At 35.6% G+C, this 23,832-nt stretch overlaps 1 protein-coding gene and 1 long non-coding RNA gene across 2 annotated transcripts; both read right to left on the reverse strand.

The window, feature by feature from the left end:
- Nucleotides 1-644: 644 nt before the first annotated feature.
- On the reverse strand, nt 645-23,823 carry ipmkb (inositol polyphosphate multikinase b). The gene is made up of 6 exons (XM_082151560.1): nt 23,283-23,823; nt 21,486-21,571; nt 19,401-19,497; nt 19,140-19,312; nt 5,836-5,917; nt 645-3,864 (listed from the first exon to the last, which is right to left on the reverse strand). The coding sequence occupies exons 1-6, from the start codon at nt 23,437-23,439 to the stop codon at nt 3,332-3,334; spliced, it is 1,128 nt and encodes a 375-aa protein (XP_082007686.1). The 5' UTR covers nt 23,440-23,823; the 3' UTR covers nt 645-3,331.
- On the reverse strand, nt 9,433-12,184 carry LOC309485003. Its single transcript, XR_014201015.1, has 2 exons — nt 11,687-12,184; nt 9,433-10,591 (listed from the first exon to the last, which is right to left on the reverse strand). It is a non-coding gene; the product is annotated as an uncharacterized lncRNA (long non-coding RNA).
- Nucleotides 23,824-23,832: the final 9 nt, after the last annotated feature.

Below are 23,832 nucleotides of genomic sequence, written 5' to 3' on the forward strand. Positions count from 1 at the left end.
TAGTAGGCTTGCAAAGACGTAATATGACATGACGTGCCAAAAGACATCTCGATCCCTGTGCGATAACATATTCAACTTCGCATCAGTCACTCATGAATATTTAAATGACACTCGGGTCCATCTGGCCAGGTGCAGATGAGGAGAGACAAGCGATTCAGCACTGGTCTGCCATACATGTTACAATGATGAATCTGTGTGTGTGTGTGTGTGTGTGTGTGTGTGTGTGTGTGTGTGTGTCTGTATTCATCATATCGTCTTACACACAAGCTATCAATTTGATGCTCGCAGTATACAGTATTTATTGCATGAATTCTAGACCAGATTTCTACCCATGACTGATAACGACGTCCACCTTTAAATGCAATGACCAAGGCATTACAATTGCATTACATTACAATTTAACAGTGATTCTTTTTAAATAATAAATGAGATTTGCCTTGGCTTAGAAAACGCCATTAATAAATTACATTACATGCTATGTCGTAGAGATTTTCTTATTCCAGATAGTGAGATGTATTAAGTGGTTGGAAATCAGTAAAACGAACTAAGAGAAAGAAAAAAAAGGGAAAAAAAAACAGACCATGTGTGAATCCCAAGTTTGAATGTGTAAAACAACCCATAAAATGAGCACAAGCAACAAAACCTGGTATTAAATGCAGATTTTATTAATGAAAATTTGCCAAATATACACCCAATATCATCCAAGTAAATATTAAGTTCATATTTCAATATTCAAAAGTGGTAATTTGTTAAGAGAACGATTAGATCAGGGTTGGATAGACATTATATCTCCAAAAACTACACACTATACAGGTCAGTATGTTCATTGATCCATTTCGATTAGTTCTCTTTTCCATGAAGATTGCCCATTACAACAACTTTATTCAATGAAAAAAATCACTATAAAACAGTTCATTTCAGGGCAGAGCTATGATTCTTACCCAGGAAGCTATGGCTGACATTTAGAATACATTATTCATTTGGAAACCATCTGAATGTAATGACATTTGAGTTGTAGTTTTTATTTGCTGAATTCTGTCTCTCAGTATTAATCCTTAAGTTTAGCTCGATACAAAGCTTAAGACAGGTTTTCAAAAATGGACATATATTGATACATTACTGAACCAGGCCCGTATATTTCAGCATATTGAACAGCAAGCGATATCATATTCGACACCAAAGAGATATCATATTCATCTTCCACTGACTCCGCATGAGAAAATGAATGCCATGAAAATATTCCTGCCGTTCCACCGAACAAAAGATCTAGCCAGTGTACAAATTTGTGTGTGAGTGTTCAGACTTCTTTTGTCCGTTTGTTGAGATTCAACATTTTTATGCCCTTAAATAAGATTGATCAATCCTTTCCACAGGGAAATATCCAGTCTCACTAAAGTGCTTTAAGCACCACCATACAGTAGTTACCAATCAGGTGCTATATACTATTATTAAAAATAATAATAATAAAACAAACAATCAGAAAAAGAAATAAAATGACAGATAAACTTTAGTAATTAACAATAAATGTACACATAGTATTTTCACTTTCAGTGCATAAGATGATGATGATGATGATGATGATGATTAATGGACATCAATTATTGAGTTATGCATGTACGACTATATAACAATGTCTCTTTGTCCAGATAACCATAAAGGTAGAATGTAAACATGACATTAGTTCATTTATTTGAGAACAAATTATTTATAATAATGGAGAGCAATCTAGTACTCGAGATCTTTCAGTTTTTCAGTTCTTGAATTTTTCTAAGGTCTACTGAAAAGCTTTAAAGACTTTCTGCAAAAAGACTATTTATTGATAGGCACAAAAGGCTTTTTTTTTTTTTTTTACTTTGCCCAAAGAGCTATGCTATTCAGGGACTTTTTGTCTTTATGGGTACAAATGGAAAGTATACGTTTCCAATGTTGCGCCATTTTAAAGGTGCACATGAACAAGAATATTGTTTTTAGTACACTTGCTGCACTAGCCTACATTATAGGAGATGTGGTCTTTCGACATCCATCACAACCAAGCTAATAAAACATATTACATAAATAACAAAACAAAAGAGATCCATGTGAACTTAAAAAAAGGACTGTTTCCTGATGTCTCGACTCTTGAGCTTAACATATTGAGATGTAAATTAATTATTGTTATACATAAGACCATTTGTATTAAAACATGCAATAGACAGGGTTCCCACACTACTGACCAATGCATTTCCATGCTTTTTCAATAAGTTTTCAGCTGAGGTGATTACCAGATACAGATTTTTTTTTAAATATGCATTCAAGCATAAAAAACCCTCATGATATAATGAAATTCTCTGATATTTGCAAGTTTTTTAATGATTGTGGGAACCCTGAATAGGCCTTGGTTAATTAAAGAAACACTGCTAAGAAACATTTAAAAGGTTACTGACAAATCAAGTCATAAACACGTTATAATAAAGTAAAATGAGATAAAAAAAAACAAACAAACAAAAAAAAAAACATTGAACTGTTTGTTTATAGTTTTGAGGATATTCTTCTTTTTTTCCTCTCATATTGAGTCACATTAAATGGCTTTTTTATGACTAACTTCAAGTCCTTCTATGTGAGTTCCTATGCAGTCACCAAATAAATGTGTACAAACACCCTAATGAAATACCCGGACACCCCTCAAGTAATTCGGTTAGTAATCGGAGAAATCAATATTCAGGTTCACTTCATTGATGGAAACTTTGGCATTCGTTGTAGACATACAATGAAAAAATAAACGATTTTCATTACTGTCATTGTTGTTTCAGTCATATTGCATCAGTAAATCACAGAACATGCATACACTTAAAGGTTTAATTCTCTTCAAATCACGTAAAAAAAAAAATGAGATAAAATTCACAATTCAACAGGTCTGAAACAGGCAGGGACACATTGGCAGCATATGCGAAAGAAACGTCAAATATTTCCCTACATCCATACCCACCAAATTTCTATTTTCAATTACACTGATTTAAAAAATAAAAGAATAAAAACAAAAATCCTGAAATGGCTCTGGAAACAGGAACTAATGTAATATCTGAGGCATAATATGATGAGAGTTTCAACAGTTTGAATTTCTTTTGTCGGGATAAATATACAAGCGTTATAGATTCATTTACCTGAGTAAGAGTAAGATAAGTTTGTACAAACTGTACAAAGCTTTTAAAAGACTAAAGCACATACATTAGACGAAGGATTACGAACATGTTACTCCACTGATGGTGTAGGTAGTGCAGATTAGAAAGAGGCGAGTAGACGGACATGAAAGTGGCTACAAAACTCATACCTTCAGCAACAACAAACCACTCCATCACTCCTCCAGAATCTGATGTAGGACCTTCAGTAGATTCTTCAGACCGTAGATGTAACCCTGGTCGGGAACGTCACTAGGGAAGACATGTGCAAAGTCGATCATCTTTACCTCCACGTCACTGAGCGGTTCCTGTCCCGCTTCGCTCTTCTCCTCCTCCCGGTCCTCTTCCAGTCTTGCCAGGCCGCGGTTGCCGTTGGGCTGCTGTGAGGAGCTCCACACGCCGTTGTCCTGTTTGGCTTGGTAGTGGCTCCGGACGCAGCCTTTCTTGTGCAGGGAGTACATGGTGGACAGGCTCTGGTCGATGTTGTTGTTCTGCTCACAGGCCCCGGGTGCGATCTGGCTCTCTCGAAGGGTCTGAGAACCGGGGCTGGGCGCGCAGACGCCCTCGTACACAAACAGCAGAGAGCTTGCATAAAAGTGAAACCGACTCTGGCCCTCAAACCACTGAAGGATCTTCTGGACTTTGAGGATGCTGGCAGTGATGGCGTCTTTGCGGAGAATATCACCGTTGTAGAAGAACTTGGATAAACCTGGAGCACGGAGAAGATCTTGTTTGTAAGTGAATTGCTCAAATCAACCATTCAGTTAGGAAACAGAAGCACAGATGTTAATCGCTGAAACTATTTCAATCTTATCTGCAGGCAATTCAAGACAAAGCTGAACTTGCATCTGCAACCTGGGTGTTAATAGCTCAGTTGACGTAAGAATGAAAATTATATAACTATACTTACTAAAAAGAGTGTTAATTCACATGATAAATAGCCTATAATAAGTATTATAAATAAGTAAAATAAACCATGCGTATGAGTCGACATTCTATTGATTAGTGCTTATTGGTTAGTGTAAAAATTCTGATGAAATGTAAAAACCAATTTCTCAAATTACAACAATCATTGCGATATAATTTTGAGCAAAATAATCATTATTATCATTTTAACCATTATGCAGCAAGATGAAAATGTGACAAGTTTTCATTGACTAATACTAGATTAAATGGCCAGACATTTTGTCGACTAAAACTTTACTTGAAAACAGGACAAGGTTGACCAAATTCTGATAAAAAAATACAGTCAATTTGACACGGGACTAAGACAGTCATTCAAAAAATAAAAAAGCTGACAAAACAAACACTAGTTTAATCCGAATGAAATTTAAATTGAATTTGGCCAGTTCATTCCGATTGACGTGGTTATATGTGGACATGTGACTACAATCAGATTATTAGGGTCAATGTAAACACAGCTAATGTCACACAACCTTACATTTACCTCAGAAAAGCCATGTCTATACATTTGTTAGCTTAAAAAAATAAAAATAAAAATAAAACTCTAGATAGGAACATTTCGCAAAATATATGCACTGTATATTACGTAGTCATTATATTCTTCCTTTATCACTATTCTTCATTTATTATTTAATGTATGTTTGAATAAACCAGTCCTGCTTTATATTAAGTGTCTTTAACTACTTGCGTCAAACATTTTTTAGGTAGAATGCACTTATTGTGTTCATGTTGTGTTGCAAAACACTTTTGCTGCTATTGAGGTGGGATACAGGTAACAGATTTCAGGTGGGTTGAGGAGTAAAGGAAAGATCAACAGAGTAATTATAGAAATTAACTGCAGCTGTAATTACATAAATGTTTTTTTTACACTGTACTTGTTTAAAAAAATCTTCATGTACACAATAACTGCATTGTATCAAGACATTAATTTAAATATTAGTAAATAGACACTTAATATAAAGTGGGACAATAAATCTGTCATGAAAACAAGTTTACAGCCACGTTTAAAATATTTCAACAATGTTTCATGAATACATCATTAAAAAGTTTATAAAAACAGTCGTAGGAGCAGTTTCATTTTTTTTTTATATACACACAACTCAGTTTGAGTGTTGATTATTAAAATAAATTTGATTAATTATTGAATACATTTTATTTTCAGTTTAGTTTCAGTGCATCGCTACTTCTGTTCATTAGTTATACTGGTACATAGAAAAATATTTTGTTCACACGCAGGCTTTTTATTTGTGCTCATGAAAGCATGCCTTGATTATTTTTTAACTCGATTTCTTACTGTATCTTACATTATACATTTATACTTTTATCCAAAGCGACTTACATTGCATTCAAGGTACACGTTTTTATTATGTCCAAGCATTCCCTGGGAATTATCCTCGACTGTTTGAGCCACAGGAACACTTCTATTTTACTTCTGGCATTAGACATTTTTAGTCTATTTGGCAACAATCGCTAATACTACCTTCAAACAAAAACAAAAAGTAGCAAATTATGGTTCACAAAGTAAATGTCTGGTTATGTGCCATTTAAAAAAATAAATAATAATAGCACGCTGCTCGTCAAAGCATTTCAAACGGCCTTTACGTAAATTAAACTTGTTTTCCTCATGCATCTTAAACACAACAGAAACACTCATAATTTTAGGTGATAGTGCAATGGCATAAACAGTATGATGCTTTGACTCTGAGTTTGATCATACCTTCTTGGATCGTGTCCTTCACGAGACCTCTTCCATAATGCTGGTCATAGGTGTCAAAGCTGTCTGATCCAACTTTATACACCTAAAAGACAGTGAGAAACATTTTAACAGGAGGTAAATAGGAATCATCTCTTCATAGGTCTTGCTCTCCCTCTAGAGGACAAGTGAGGTCATTACAGTAACTCCACTGATTGAATAAGCTCCAGTTAGGAAATGAAACTCAAGTTGAACTTCTGGAAGGGTGAAGAAGAGGGAGCCAATGTAATATCGTACTGTGTAATTTGGGTTATTTTGAGAAGGTCATTAAGTTGCTTTCTATATCATCCAAATCAACAGAGCAATTATGAGTAATGGTTCTGTTTGCTTGGTGGTTATGTAGATCGGCTCTTTTCATCCATCTGTTTTTCTGTACAAGCTGGCAGAGAGCTGCACCCCTGGGACGGATTGAGAATGAGAATTTACATACCGTCTGCTCTCCATCAATATTTCACCAAGAAACTGGACCTCACTGCCCTTTTTATGCACACTTTTAGACAACTCATATCCTGAAGACTTCAATTTTTATTTTTATTTTTTTTACATAGTAAAGGTCAACCAATCATTTTCCTTAAACTATTGGACTCTGCTACTTTTTTTTTTTTTTTTTACTTGAGGTGCCCTTTAAGCCAGGAGAAATGAAATGGGTAAAACAAACAAGACAAATTATATTTCAGAATGCAGAAATTTTAAGTAATTTAATGTCATGTCAAGTTCAATCAATTTACATTTCAAATAAATAAGAACAAATGCAATAAACTCATTGTCATGTTCAAGAAAGCAGTGTGAGATGATGAGTTTTGTGACATGGCGCATAATCCCAAGAAGTCCTCGCTGCAGCCTGTAGTAGAGCGATGACGTAATTGATATCAAATACGTAGTTGACATTTTAACACGCATGCTGTACTAGGTTTCGATTACATCATGAAAGTATAAACACGCATGGGTGTGATTACCTATTACATTATCCACAAAATACATTATTTGTATGCCATAATGGCTATAGAGGATGAATTTAAACATTAAAGCTTTTACATTATGGCCCATTACATGTTTTACTCCCTACTGATAGCTTCAAAGATGTATGCAATTTTGAAAAATGTTTTTATCTAAATGTTTTATATTTTATCTCCAATGACACTGCTCACATTAGTGCTATTATTATCCATTATAGTATTATTGTAATCCATTATTATAAGTTTACACAAAGCACTTTAACATAGATATCCAAAAGTGGCACTATAGTTATTAGGATATCCATCACTGACGGATTTAGTTGAGTTTAGAAACTTCTCTTTTTTGTGTTTTTATCCATCATTTAATTTCCCAGACATAATGCCATTCCATTTTGTGTATATAGATTTTTATATCATTCTAATATACACATTTTAAACAATAAAAATGACATTAAAATGAAAGAAAAGGCGAGTTCACGTCGCTAAAGCACCCGATCAAGTCAAATACATGTTCATTCGTTATAGTTGCTAAAACACTCAAAACTACATCGGAGATAGTGAGTTTAACTGTAGGCTATACACTCAATTTCTAAATATTTCGAAGGAAAAAGTCTGACTAGGTCGCTCTCTGGATAACGCCATAGCACTATTAATTAACCAACATTACACTTTAACAAAAATAGCGCTATCTTTTGTCATCATCAACTTATAATAATTATTTGTAGAGCATTTAATGTTATATTAATATATAGGCCTATAAAATATATTTAATCATTAGAACGTTGATCTATCTCTAGGGATTGTATTTGCATAAAAAAAAAAAGAATTATTTGCATATTAATATTAGCCTAGCATACCTGACATTGTCCCCAACAGTTTGTGAATTTGTTGGACATTGGGATGTTTTAACAGTCAAAACCCATTATTTATCGGATACCAGACACAGGATCGTTTTTCTTCTTTTTCTTCGCCATCCTTAATGTAAAATGATAAAGGTAATATATTTTTTCTAAAAAAGAAAAAAAAGAACATCAACTAGGTATTTGATGAATCAAGTATGTCATCGCGCTACAGGCTGCAGCGAGGACAGTCTCCATTATCCTGCTAGAAGTAGCCATCAGAAGATGGGTACACTGTAGACATAAAGGGATGGTCATGGTCAGCAACAATAATCGATGTGTTGTGCGCTCAGATATGCTCTTCTGCAGACCTTGGTTAACAAGTGGTTATTTGAGTTACTGTTGCCTTTCTATCAGCTCAAACCAGTCTGGCCATTCTCCTCTGGCATCAGCAAGGCATTTTTTTTGCCCATAGAACTACCGCTAACTGGATATTTTCTCTTTTTCTGACAATTTTCTGTAAACCCTAGGTTGTGAGTGGAAATCCCAGTTGATCAGCAGTTTCTGAAATACTCAAACCAGACCGTCTGGCACAAACAATCATGCCACATTCAAAGGCACTTAAATCACATTTCTTCGCCATTGTAATGCTCAGTTTAAAGTTCAGCTGATCATCTTGACCATGTTTACATGCCTAAATGCATTGAGTTTCTGACATTGATTGGCTGATTAGTTTCAGAAACATTCTGGCATTTTGCTCCCTCGGTTTCTCAATCTGTGAAGCTGATGCAGCTGCTTTAATGCATGCATTTGGGGGGGAAAATCTGAGCATTTTCTTTAAAAGGAGGGTTTCTTATGGCCAAAGGCAGTGGATATTAAGCCTGTTCTCTGACTAACATTTTATCTAAAGTAATAAAAAAGGACATGGCTCTGCATAAGTAAAGGGGTGTTGAGTAAACCTCATCCATCATGAGCTGATGATAAAGAGTTTAGAGGTCTCCACCCATGTTTCTCAAGAGAGAAGCGAAAGACCCTGAGGATGCTGGGAGAGGCCAGTGTGATAAGCTCATCCTGTCTGATGGCACAGATAACCAAACATACTCTCTCCCTCTCTCTCTCTCCCTCCCTCTTCCTCTCTCACACACACACACACACACACACACACACACACACACACACACACACACACACACACACACACACACACACACACACACACACAATTAAAATGATTTCTGAAGGATCACATGACACTGAAGACTGGAATAATGATGCTGAAAAAAATTCAGCTGTGCATCACAGGAATAAATTAGATTTTTTAACAAAACAGGTATTTAAAATTTGCATATTTTATAATATTAGTTATGACTTTATACATACATACATACATACATACATACATACATACATACATATGTGTGTATGTGTATGTATATGTACATGTATACATACACAGTATCTCACAAAAGTGAGTACACCCCTCACATTTTTGTAAATATTTTCATGGGACAACACTGAAGAAATGACACTTTGCTACAATGTAAAGTAATGGGTGTACAGCTTGTATAACAGTGTAAATTTGCTGCTTCCTCATAATAACTCAACACACAGCCATTAATGTCTAAACCGCTGGCAACAAAAGTGAGTACACCTCTAAGTTAAAAAATGTCCAAATTGGGCCCAATTAGTCATTTCCGCTCCACGGTGTCATGTGACTCGTTAGTGTTACAAGGTCTCAGGTGTGAATGGGGAGCAGGTGTGTTAAGTTTGGTGTTATCGCTCTCACACACTCTCACACTGGTCACTGGAAGTTCAACATGGCACCTCATGGCAAAGAACTCTCTGAGGATCTGAAAAAAATAATTGCTCTATACATAAAGATGGCCTAGGCTATAAGAAGATTGGCAACACCCTGAAACTGAGCTGCAGCACGGAGGCCAAGACCATACAGCGGTTTAACAGGACAGGTTCCACTCAGAATAGGCCTCGCCATGTTGAGTGCACGTGCTCAGCATCATATCCAGAGGTTGGCTTTGCAAAATAGACGTATGAGTGCTGCCAGCATTGCTGCAGAGGTTGAAGGGGTGGGGGGGTTAGCTTGTCAGTGCTCAGACCATACGCCGCACACTGCATCAAATTGGTCTGCATGGCTGTAGTCCCAGAAGGAAGCCTCTTCTAAAGATGATGCACAAGAAAGCTCGCAAACAGTTTGCTGAAGACAAGCAGACTAAGGACATGGATTACTGGAACCATGTCCTGTGGTCTGATGAGAGCAAGATAAACTTATTTGGTTCAGATGGTGTCAAGCGTGTGTGGCGGCAACCAGGTGAGAAGTACAAAGACAAGTGTGTCTTGCCTACAGTCAAGCATGGTGGTGGGAGTGCATGAGTGCTGCCGGCACTGGGGAGCTACAGTTCACTGAGGGAACCATGAATGCCAACATGTACTGTGACATACTGAAGCAGAGCATGATCCCCCTCCCTTCGGAAACTGGGCCGTATTCCAACATAACGACTCCAAACTCACCTCCAAGACGAACACTGCCTTGCTAAAGAAGCTGAGGATAAAGGTGATGGACTGGCAAAGCATGTCTCCAGACCTAAACCCTATTGAGCATCTGTGGTGATCCTCAAGCAGAAAGTGGAGGAGCTCAAGGTCTCTAACATCCACCAGCTCCTTGATGTCGTCATGGAGGAGTGGAAGAGGACTCCAGAGGCAACCTGTGAAGCTCTGGTGAACTCCATGCCCAAGAGGGTTAAGGCAGTGCTGGAAAATAATGGTGGCCACACAACATATTAACACTTTGGGCCCAATTTGGACATTGTCACTTAGGGGTGTACTCACTTTTGTTGCCAACGGTTTAGGCATTAATGGCTGTGTGTTGAGTTATTTTGAGGGGACAGCAAATTTACACTGTTATACAAGCTGTACACTCACTACTAGTGTTGCTTTCGTCAACGAAAATTATGACTAAATATCGTCGTCAATGAACCTTTATCACGTGACGAAAACGAGACGAGACGCAACGTAAATGCTGGTCATGTGACGATGACTATAATTAAATGTATAATGCAATTTTGTTGACGAATAAAAACAAGACTAAATGTGGTTTACAAAATAAAAAACTATGCTAAAATGTCTCTTCATTTTCGTTGACCAAAACGAGAAGAGACGAAATGTTATAACGTTATTTCGTCCCGTTTAGTCGCGTTATTATTATTATTTTGCAGTATTTCTGTTTCCTGTGTCTCACTTCAGGGGCTGCATCAAGTCGCACTGCGCCAACGCAGGCGGCGTCACTTCAAGCCCCACTCGCGGCATTATTTAGAAGATGCAGCTGCGGTGAGTTAGCAAAAAACGACAACAAACAAAATTTAATTCTGACACAAAGAAAGGGACCGATGGCCGGCCAGCCGGGGTTCGTATTTGGGAGAAGAAAAAGCGACATTTGGAAAAACTTTCATTACATAGAAAAGAAAACTGAATGTGTTGTGGAAAAAGATGGGGAGAAATGAGTCCACAAAATCACAGGAAAAAAACACCACAAACCTTAAGAGACAAGTATGTGTACATCTAACGTGTTTGGTTGGTAACATAAATATGTTGTGATGTATTCTTGAGTCTTTAAGGTAACAATAATATTATAAGATAACCTTGTTTGAAATGAGTTTGGCTAAAAGAAAATTTTGGTTTCGTCTACACTACTAGTTAATTATACTATATTATACTATATTGACTGGGTTAATAGAATTGCATAACTAAAAAAAGAATAAAATACAATTTATTGACTAAAAGAATAAATAAATAGAATAAATGTCATCAGCTTTCGTCGACTAAAACTAGACTAAAATAGTCATGGATAATTCTGACTAAAATAAGACGAAAATGCTCAGATTTTAGTCGACTGAAACTTGACTAGACTAAAAAGAGTATGAACGTGACTAAAACTAATAAAAACTAAAATGACAGCTTGACACAAAGACTAGACTAAAACTAAAATTAAAACAGGCCACCAAAAACAACACTACTCACTACTTTACATTGTAGCAAAGTGTCATTTCTTCATTGTTGTCCCATGAAAAGATATAACAAAATATTTACAAAAATGTGAGGGGTGTACTCACTTTTCGGAAATACTAATATATATATATATATATATATATATATATATATATATTATTTATTTATTTTTCGCATTATTTTTCACAAATTTTACATTACAGCTCCTCTCTACCCAGTTTGGTTGAACGCAACGTTTTCGATGAAGCCCCTCCTTCTGAAAAATGAAATGTGCTGTGATTGGTCACTGGCCCAGTGTGTTGTGATTGGCAGCATTTAGCACGTTTTCAGGAAATGTGGCGCCCCTTCATAACCGCGAGCTCTACTCGGATGTAAATATTAATGATGGTGTAAATTTCAAACAATTTCGAGCCCGATTCAGACCCAGAGAATGCTAACGATTGTGCGACAACACTCTTCATCTTCTCTAGATCCGCTTAACCAGGTCTCATCAACACACACACATATATATATGTGTGTATATATATGTGTGTATATATGTGTGTGTATATGTGTGTATTTATGTGTGTGTGTATAGATAGATAGATGTATAGATAGATAGATGTATAGATAAGATAGATAGATAGATAGAACATAAACAGTATGGTAAACCCAACCATTCTCTCTCTGTTATGGTTAATGTGTCTTGTTAATACACTCACTTTCTTTGGAAAATGGTTTGGTTATAAATTCTCCTAAACTGCTGGAGGCCATTCTTCTCTTTTATGGTAAACAGATTTTCATTTCTTTCCTGACAATATGACTCACCCACTGCATGAATTCCTCTCGTCCGTTTAGATTTAGAACCTGTCGTAGAGGATAATTATTAAATTTTTTTTAAGAAGATGGAGACCACATAGATTATATTAAAACTACTTGTACAAAGAACAGGATTTGGGGTTAACTTCTTTTTGTAGTTGTCATGGGCCCTTTTGGCCGCTAGAATGGTTGCCCTCATTTTCACCCCATTAGTCCATTCACTGTGGTCATTCTACATAATGACACAATAAACGGGAAGATGTGTCATCATCTGTATCAACCAAGTTTCGAGAAATTGCAGATAGCTCTGTTAATTGTCCGTCTTTTTTCCAAGATTTATTCACATACATGTAATACCAAGAAATATGCGAGTAAACAAACAAGCTTTACGAACAAGATGAGTTACGCAAGACAGCTGGTTCTGATCCACATAGAGAATTTACAGAACATTTACAACCTTGCTAATTTAAACATTCATGCGCAAGGAAGACGCGAAAGAGAATGGAAAGTCGCGTCTTCAGACAGCTCGCAAATATTGAGTTCTCTTTCAAGTCTTGCGCTTGAACGGACAAACACACGCAAAAAAATATCAACATGCCCATCTTGGTGAGTATCCTAGCAAACAAAGTAGGTTAGACAATGGATATGTATCAGTATCAGTGTATTGGATCCGTGCATCATGTCTTTAAGTGACAGCAGCCTAATACTCCAGCTGTCTGTGTTTTGTGGGATTACAAATTTAAGAAACTGATTAAGATCTGATGATCCTGTGTCTTGACATAACATTAAATGAAAAACTAAAGTGAAGTACACTGTATTTAGCATTTAAAGTTATGATGATGATATCAGATGACTTATTCTGTTAAGCAAACTTTCCAGCAAGAGTTTTCTGCCAGTTCCAGTTCTCTTTATTGTAAGTCAAATGAGTCATCTTACTGAGAATCTCACCTTTTGTCTTTAATGGTTCTTAGAGCCCCTGTCCCGTTCTCTTAAAGGAGAACTCCGGTCAATTTTAACATTGAGCAAATTTTTTTGTAAATTTGGAGTGCTGTCAGTACAGAGAACAACGACAAAAATCGGTGTTGCCTACACCGTGTTATCCTCTTTTTAAAATTTGAACCCTATTGACTTCAATGGGGCCAGTTTGAATCTGACTGCAGTAGATGTGAAAGACATGAATAAAAATGATGTTAATTCAGCCAGTGCACATACCTGTATTTTCTTCCTGTTTTCGGTCGAAGTCCACAGTAGTCGATTGTCGAGTTCACGCGCGTGATCATAAATACTAAACCTATGCGCGTGAACTCGACAATCGACTACTGTGGACTTCGACCGAAAACAGGAAGAAAATACAGGTATGTGCACTGGCTGAATTAACATCATTTTGATTCATGTCTTTCACATCTACTGCAGTCAGATTCACCGCGTTCACTCTGAAGGAATCACTCACAATGGCTGGGCACTTGTAATGGCACATCAAGGATGTAAAGAGGCTAAAAGCAGGTTTAAAAATGGCCCCATTGAAGTCAATAGGGTGCAAATTTGAAAAAGAGGATAACATGGTGTAGGCAACACCGATTTTTGTCGTTGTTCTCTGTACTGACAGCACTCCAAATGTACAAAAAAATGAGCTCAATGTTAAAATTGACCGGAGTTCTCCTTTAATAGTTATGATGTTTGGATTAGGACTGGTGACACTCTAGAGTCTGGGGTGGGTTCCTAAACCTGGATACTTCATTTGCATGCTTTGTTTAAGGTCGTCAGCCAGATGCTGTCGGCATTTCTAAGCACTGCCTCTTAAAATCTATATAAACTACAAATGTACACTGCCTCAGTTAGACTTGATGACTGCAACAACCAACAGCTTGTGTTCTCAAAGAATCCTGCTGAAGATACAACCGAGTCCAACAGTTTCTAATGCTAATCAAACAACAAAAGACAGAGAAATCACTCACTGCTCTTGACTGAATAGCTTGATTAATCTTTATTTAATTTGTAGTGTTATTTTACATTTGATTCCTTTAATCAATCTTTATTCAATGAAAACTACTTTTAGATGCCTACATAACCTGCAAAGCAATGTTTATTTTATTTTATTTTATCTTTGCTCTAATGTATTTATTGTAGTTTGATTATTTGTTCTTAGTTTCTTTTTTTATATTTGACAGTAGTCCTTTTTTTCTTGACCATAGCACATACCGGACCGTACAGAAACTGTGATAAAATCTGAACAGTGAATAATTTGAACAGTTACGCCCCTACAGAACATGGATGCCAAACAGTCCTGATAGATACAAGCTAATGTGCATGGCTCTAAATGCTCATGAATAAAAGAGCTGACAAATGACATGTTCAACAGGCCGCCTTTGTATTTGCTCATTAAAATTCACCATTGTTCTTCCATGGTATCATACATTTGTAGATCATGATAACCACAAGCAAAACAATGCATGGCTCATCACTATCATGGTGTGAGAGTGTATATATACATACTACAGTAGTTGCCTAAAGTGATGCACGGCCTAGGAAAAATGGCCATTTATGGCCAAAAATGGCCTACACCACTTATTCAAATATGATTAATTTGTAAAAGCATATTGCATAGTTGTGCTTGGAGTCAATCGTTTTATTTCTGATAAAGCAATGAAACATGCCGAATTGTGCTGAGATTTTTGGCCTTGCTGTCATACAAAGAAATTATGAAAAAGCAAAAACAAGAGAGCCAACGAAATATTAACTGATTAAATTGTATTCAATGTATGCTTTTTCCTGTGAGCCTATTAAAATAAGTGTAGTTTGCCTTTTTTGCCAGATAAATATGTTAATCAAGTTTAGTGTTTTGTTCTTCCCTCACATTTAAAATATATATAAAAAAAATTTAATTAAAAAAATGTATATATATATATATATATATATATATATATATATATATATATATATATCATTATTTAAATTTTTTCTCATATTTTGACGGTTTAATCGAACTTGTATGGTCATTATAAACAAATAATTCAAAATCAAATATCCATTGTAAATGTTGGCGATTTGTAGATTGAAAAGCCTTCTAACTGGATCATTCATATATAAAAATATAGCAATAATGCGCATGAAGTCAAAATGCAAGTACCATACTATAACTGATCTGAGATGTTTTTTCAATTTGCAAATTTTTTTGACTAGGAGTGTGGAATCCCTTATTTGTGGCCGATTAACAGTTTACACAACATTATGCATATCTTCAGTGGTTGAAGTGATCAAAGTTCATTAGTTTACAGAGGATTTATGATAGCTTCAACCGCTATTGCAGTAAATGCTAGGTCCACTTTTTGTGTCTTTGCATGCTCCGTTTGTCCCATTTTCCATGATTATACAGACCAAATGTCCCTTCCAAGCTATCCGAACACTTCTCTCCAGCAGTGTTGATGACAGTGTTAATATTGCCTGCTGTGTCCAGAGCTCAGTAAATGTGTGACTCCAGTTCACGCAGCGCTGTGGCTTTACCACTGAGCTTTCATTCCCTTCTGCTCACTCTAAAGCTGCGGACCATTAATTAAAACCTCTAAACACACGAGGCCTAGGCACTGGCCATACCGAAGCTCATCATCAGCTGAAATGGCAGCACCTCGGGGGAAGAGCAAAGCCACATTCAGGAATGAACGATGAGCTTAACACAAGAAAGCGTGTGTATATACTGTACATGTATATACGTATACACTACCGGTCAAAAGTTTTAGATCGGTAAGATTTTTTATGTTTTTAAAAGAAGTCTCTTCTGCTCACCAAGGCTGCATTTATTTGCTTAAAAATACAAACAAAAACAGTCATATTGTTAAATATTATTACAATATAAAACAGCAATTTTTTATGTGAATATATAGTAAAGAGTAATTTATTCCTGTGATCAAAGCTGAATTTTCAGCATCATTACTCCAGTCTTCAGTGTGAATCCTTCACATGATCCTTCAGAAATCATTCTAATATGATGATTTGATGCTCAAGAAACATTTATGATTATTATCAATGTAGAAAACAGTTTTTTAACTTTTTATTTCAGGATTTTTTGATGAATAGGAAGTTCAAAAGAACAACATTTATCTGAAATAGAAAGTTTTTGTACAGTATATATCATATATATATATATATATATATATATATATATATATATATATATATATATATATATATATATATATATATATTTTTTTTTTTAAATTTTTTTTTTATTGTTATTATCAATCTTGAAAACAGTTGTGCTGCTTATGAAATGAAAAGCATTTATTCAAAATAGAAATATTTTCTAAGAATATAAATTTTTACTAACACTTAATCAATTTAACACATCCATGTTGAATAAAATTATGAATTTCTTTCAAGAAAAAAAAGAAAACACTGACACCAAACGCTAGTGTATATTGTGTATAGTGTGTTTTGAACGGTAGTGTATATTGTTACAAAAGATTTCTATTTGAAATAAATGCTGTTTTTAAATGCTTTAACTTTTTATTCATCAAATAATCCTGAAAGCAGGTTACCTATATCACAGGTTATAAAAATATTAAGCAGCACAACTGTTTCCAACATTGATAATAAATCAGCATATTAAAATGACTTCTGTAGGACAATGTGACACTGAAGACTGGAATTATGGCAGATGAAAATTCAGCTTTGCATCACAGAAATAAATTACATTTTAAAGTATATTAAAATAGTGGTTTTCTATTTTGATATACTTTAAAATTTAATTTATTTCTGTGATGCAAAGCTGAATTTTCATCAGCCATAATTGTAATAATATTTTACAATATTACTGTTTTTTTCTGTATTTTTGATCAAATAATTGCAGGCTTGATGAGCATAAGAGACTTCTTTCAAAAACATTAATAATAATAATAATGTTTCTAAACTTTTGACCGGTACTGTCTGTATATCTAAGCAATTTGACATTTTATCATCAACAATTCCATCTTTGCTCAAAAAATGATAGAAAAAGATTTCCATTTCCCACAATAATAAAACAAAGTACATACATAATTAAATAAATGAGTAAATAAATAAATAAATGATCAAATAAGTAAACTATTGTTTATCCTCAACAAATAAGTTATCCTCATGTGAAAAGACCAGGGCTACCTCTATGAGGACAGCAGTGTTTAGGTTTTATACAGGAAGTAACGATGATTCAAAAGAGCTGGTAGAGTGGAACAACCACCTATAAACTTGTTAGGTGAGCCTGTGATACAGTCTGTCTGCTGCAAATAGCAAAGCTATTCTGACACCTCAACCCCAGGTTCTGTTTCATATTACACAAACACGACTCCCACGCAATTCACAAGTTCCATGACATGAATGTGACAGCAGATATTCCTTCAAACACATTAAAAAATAAACCTAATTTGGACATTGCAACATCCTCACACCAAAAAGAACCCTTTATATCTGCATGACTAGGTATGAATGCAAGTAGGGCTGCAACAACTAATTGATGATAATCATGCAGTAATAATAATTTTAAACTGGCAGAGTTCATACGATTTATTACCTAACTGTTCACTGTAGACATAACCGACTGCGTTTATGAGAATGATTGCCGAGACAGGTATTTTCACCTACGGCGACAACAAAATGGACTTTAATTTATAACTTTAATCTGGAAACCTTTTGCAGATAAATACAGGCGCATTTTCGTGCAATTAAGTAAATCATACTCCCAACTACGGTAATTAATAACAGATTATACTAAACAACACATTTTCTAATAAGGCCTACACTGTGACTGTATACATCTTATATTTCATGATAAATACTAGTATCATTAGTTAAAAATAAAGTTTAAAATGCTTCCTGCGTTCGTATATTTCATAATAAATTATTATGAATACACTACCATTTCTGAAATACAATTATTTGTCATCATTCATAGATTTCATGTTAAAATAATATTCAGATGCACTACCCTCTTTGAAAAACAGTTTATATATTGTTAGCATTCATAGATTTCATGTTTAAATATGTTACTTATGTTATTTTTGTGTTTGTTTTATTCCTCAGGAAGAAGCAAAGAGGTTGAGTGCAAGATTTCTTTCAAAAAGATGTTGTTTCAAAGAATTTTTTAGAAAATGATTTAATACAAGTTTGAAATACTATAGAAGTTGTTCTTACTATTTATTGGAAAGTTAGCCAAAGGATGAATCAGCTAATCGACAATAAAAATAATCATTAGCTGCAGCCCTAATTGTGAATTCTGTCCTAATTCTGTCTGAAACACGCCTCTGTGTGTGTATGTGCGCACAGAAAACAGTGTGCGAGTATCATATTGAGTTCTCTTTTGCCTCTTCTTGTGCTGGAATGTTTTAAAATTGCTTGAATATGTAAATTGGCAAGACAAAACATGTTTAAATGCTAAACATTCACTCTGTGATGGTTAAACTTTGATATTAATCCGCGAATCACATGTGTGCCGAACTGTGATTCCTGGTCTGTATGGATCATAAATCAACTACAGTCCTTTTAACCCCTAATGTAAACCTATTGTAGGAGACCTCAAAAACAAAAGTAGGAACCTTTAAAATAACATAATAGGGGCTCTTTAATTCAATAGACATATTTCCATTAGAAGCTAATCAATGAAACCCACATTTTAAAGAAGAAAACATACCCTCATCCCCAGAACCAAGAAGCCGATGTCCTCCATCAGCGGGTATTTCCTGATCTGCTGTTCCCGTTTCTCCTGTGAAGCGAAGGGATCATAGCTCCTCTGGCCGATCTTCACGTCCATGATGCACGGCTTCTGAAACCTGCGCGTCACATCGTCCAGCTTGAGGTACCGGTCTGTGGAAGAGAGCGAGAAGACATGCTTACTAAACTCATGCTGTATATCCACCAATCTCCTCATCGCTCCATGCATCCATCGCTGTACCTGCGGGAGTGTCTGGCGAGGACCACGTGCCATGGTACTTGGGAAGGTGCGCTTGGAGGTCTATAAGACAGGGGTCGCAGTGGTCATCAGCGTACACCTGGAGTCAAAAACAGGATCACACTGTGAAATTATTGGAATGGATACATCACTTGCTATGCCTGTAACTAAATAATCTCACCATTACTGCCATATAAATGTGAACATGTTCAGATTGGATGGTTACTTTTTTTTTTTTTTTTTTAAGTCACATGCTCGGCAATGCAAAAAAAGTTTAAATTCCTTATTTTAGTGCAGAGTTACATTGATAGGCGAGTAAGGTGGCCCTTCCCTGTTGTCCAGGACACATTAAGAGTTTACGCTACAAATACAATGATATAACATGTTTTTGACTATGCTCCCTGTTTCAGCAATTAGATCATGAAACATTTTGGACCCCATTTACAGTTTGTTTAGTTTTGTTCACTTGTGACCAGATGATCTTAATGCCAGGTGCCAATGTTTCCTAACATTCTTTATACAGCGTACATAAACACACGAAATGTGGTTATATCATGCAGTTTACAACTTTAACTTGCAATGCTATTTATATTTGATGCTTGATGTAACTTAGTGATTTGAAATCCTATTTTTGAAAACAAACCTTTAATTCAGAAGTCACTAAATGAAACAAATGTTAGGTTACCTGAGTAAATTATTTTACAGTGCTGTGTTAACTGTACCAGTCTTTTAAATTATATTTAAAAATCATTTAAAAGAAAAATCTTACACGGAACAGTTTAATTCTTTATAATAATATAATATGAAAAAAAATAAGCATTTACACTAAGATGGTTTGGGATAACCATAATCTATTTTTGTATGGTCAATTATTGACTAAAGACAGCAATAAACCATCAAAATTAAATGTTTATTTATTTCTCATGAATTCCCCTTTTGAGATTAATTATTTATTAGGCGTAGAAACTGAGATCTATAAGCTAAATGTTTTCAAACAAAAGTGAACATGTGAATTATTTTATAGTTATCCAAACATTCCTGAAACCCACCCACACACAACAATCTATTTAAACTGAGGTATGTAACAGGTATTTTGAGTTTGCACTCACACCTGCAGTGGGGGTGTAATTGTAAATGTCAGTTTTATTATTGTTCTGTGCCCATCATTCCTTATTTCCACCACTTGATCAAACCACTCTTTGAAACATGATGACATTTTATTTGACATCTCTTTGCGTTGCCTCTGGTGTTGAGCTATTTGGTCTGTAAATATTAAAGTATTCCTACAGAAAGTGTATGGAATGACAAATTCTTCATAAACACTAATGGCCTATCCGCAACAGCTCTGCTCTATTGCTTGCCTTGAATCCTGGAATCCAGTCAAAGTCACTTTTCTGGAAAATTCACTCTGGCAAGCCTGTTTCCAACTCCCAAAAGAGAACCCGGTCAGTTGGTACATTACATTACTATATTTACTTTTTATAATAACGATGTTAGAATATCCTTTTTAATGACATAATTATATTTCTAGTCCAATTCATTTTGTTTAAACATCTAAACAGTGGCTGTCATGTTCGTTGAATCATTTTGTTATAAAATCGGCAGAATTTGGGACTAATAATGTTTAGGGAAGTTTTGTTCACAATAACCAAAAACCACAGACTAAAAGATCGATTCTTGGGATTTAAGAATCAATATCGGTTCATCAAGTGAGAATGAATTAAAATCGAGAAATCAATATTTTCAAACCAGCCCTACACAAGTTCGTTCTTTGATCTTGCTTAAAGTACAAGGCCTTTAGAGTTAGAGCGATTACTAACACTTCATGGTTATAGATAGAGTACTTGGTGTGAACGGGCATATGTAATTCCTGGGTGAACTTTCCTCTACTTAAAGAGATAAAACACAAAAGATGTTAGTTTTGAAGAATGTCGGTAGCAAACAGTTGATGGGCCCCATTGGCTTACATTGCATTTTTTTTCCATAGTATGGAAGTCAATGGGGCCCTGGGCCTGTTTGGTTACCCCTATCTTTCAAAATATCTTCTTTTGTGAACCCTTGAACCCAGAACACTCCAGTAACACTCACATTGCTGTAGAACTGCATCTCTCTGGGTCCTCTCGGAGGAGGCTGAAGCTGTTTCAGGACCGTACCGTCAGGATGTTGCAAGATACCTGCGATTGAAAAATAGCTCAATCATTACTGTTATGATCATACCAATACACACACTGACACTTATTTTTGAAATACACATTTGTTCATGCAGAGTTGCTTAAGTGAGAGACTCATATGATGGGGAGATGACAGCAGTGTGTGTAAATGACATCACAGCCTGGCCTATATGCTGCTGAGAACTAGGTTGACAGGGCTTAGAGATTACAGTCATAGTAGACGGTGAAGCTCTGGATTTAGGTCAGGCTCCCCCTCTTTAAAAATAGCTATTTTAAAAGCAATTCACATCAATGGTAAACAAAAGCAAACATGACAAGAATTAATTAAACATGATCAACCAGGGGGAAATTGCTCACAGCACATTTAATTAAATGAATACTATACGTCTCTTTTATGCAACGCAATTTGTGACTTACGGTACATTTAATGTATACATTTACACGCTATTGGTTTCACCCTAAAGATGGTAATAAATTACTAAGCCTATATTTGCATAAAAAAATACAAAAAAATCAGGACTATTAAAATGTTTTGTTTGCATTGTAACAATACTTTCATGACAATTAAGCATATTTCCCCCTTATTCCCACCACTGTGATGCATGTGGATGGTTTAAATGTTCAGTTTTTCAATTTTATAATCTTGAATGATTATTCTCATTCATAAAAAAAAAAAAAAAAGTAAAACTACATGTATTATGAAAAATTGTTTATGAGGACAGAAGTAAATAAATAATACAGTAAAATTAGAAACATAGTAAAAAAATATATATATCTGTCCACACACTGATTTAAAAAAAAAAAACGAAATAAGCATAAATTAATGCAATATTTGTGACCAGAAGAAGTGCTTGACATGCTTTGTGAGGTGCAGAAATAAATAAAGTCCAATCTTTGCCGTGTTCCACCGCATTGGCAAAATTCGAGAGACAGCAAGTGTAAATTCAGTTTCAAACGGTTCTACAAATCACACTATATGGGTCATACGTGTAGAGCTTTTTTCAACATATCAGCGTCATGAGACAAATCCTATTGAGTCAGAACTATACAGATACAAACAAAGCCTTTTTTAATTAAAGCTTTAGTTGCATCAGGAATAGCATATTTGAAAATATTACTGAGACCAGGGTTAGTTGTCACATAGGATACATGTCAGTAAATATAGCTAAGATTTGGAATGTCTAAATACACACAAATGATTGCTTTCCCAATTACAATCAGTTCAAGTTCAATTTATAATATATGAATACGTAATTGTTTTATGTGGGAATTTTATTTATTTTTGTTGATATATTTTAAATGACACACAATGTTTTTAATCCATAATGTAACATTGCATTATTTATGTTACATATATACAGTTTTCATTTATGATTTTGTGTCTCAATTCTTTTTTACTGCTAAACATATGAAAAGCTGTTTAATGACAAGGTCCCATTGTGACAACTTACCCCATAAAGTGTGACAGCATGTTGTCACAAAAAGTCAACTGTATCTTGTTTCCTGGGTAATAAAGGTAATATTTGTTTAGCAGCTTTATACACAAATAATACTTTAAAGGTGTGTGCATGTACAGAAACTGACCCTGAGAAATATTGACAGGAGGAAAAAATTGTGATAACTAGCTCTGGTCTCCAGTGCACAATATCAGTTCAGTTTCAAAATATAGAAGCAAGACTCAAATCAAAAGGAATGACATCAAAAGTGTACTGACCCACTTTATCAACGCCATACTTGTGTCCGGCCACCTGATGAGAGAGCGGCACGCACCCGTTCAGGTGAGCGCTCTGCGCGCCCTCCGGTAAACACGAGCCGCGGGTCATCAACGGGCGCGCGAGCTCCAGCCTCCCCAGCGACACAGAAGAGTCCATTATGATGCTGAGACCGAAGACTTCACTGCAATGGCTCTTTATTTCTCTAAACAACTGTCTACACACAAAATCACATATTGATCGCACTACCCTCGACGCGTCATCCTGATGTGTGTGACCGATCGCGTGCCATCAGTCACGGCGCCCACGCTCGCAACCATATAACGAGCTTTTCACCTGGGCCACATCCCACTTCCTGACTTCAGAGATGTTTACACTCCTCCCTCGGTAATTGGTACGAGATGGTAGATACGGAACGAGCAGAGTACAAAGATCGACACGATATTCCGGCGGAGTTAGTCATATCGCACGGGAACTCGCAGTTCTGCGAACGCTTCGCTGTTTGTTTCCGCCCCGCACAAGCTGACGCGCGTCCCCGAGAGACACGCTGGG

Source organism: Leuciscus leuciscus (genome assembly GCF_965113295.1).
Source record: "Leuciscus leuciscus genome assembly, chromosome: 21".
NCBI classification, from domain to species: Eukaryota; Metazoa; Chordata; class Actinopteri; order Cypriniformes; family Leuciscidae; genus Leuciscus; species Leuciscus leuciscus.

Excerpts from the sequence above, each read along its gene's own strand:
- ipmkb (XM_082151560.1), bottom strand. The coding sequence starts at position 23,439 with ATGGACTCTTCTGTGTCGCTGGGGAGGCTGGAGCTCGCGCGCCCGTTG. Across the intron at positions 19,313-19,400 it reads CTCGCCAGACACTCCCGCAG|ACCGGTACCTCAAGCTGGAC; the intron begins GTACAGCGATGG and ends TCTCTTCCACAG. Across the intron at positions 5,918-19,139 it reads TCTTGGTTCTGGGGATGAGG|GTGTATAAAGTTGGATCAGA; the intron begins GTATGTTTTCTT and ends ACTGTCTTTTAG.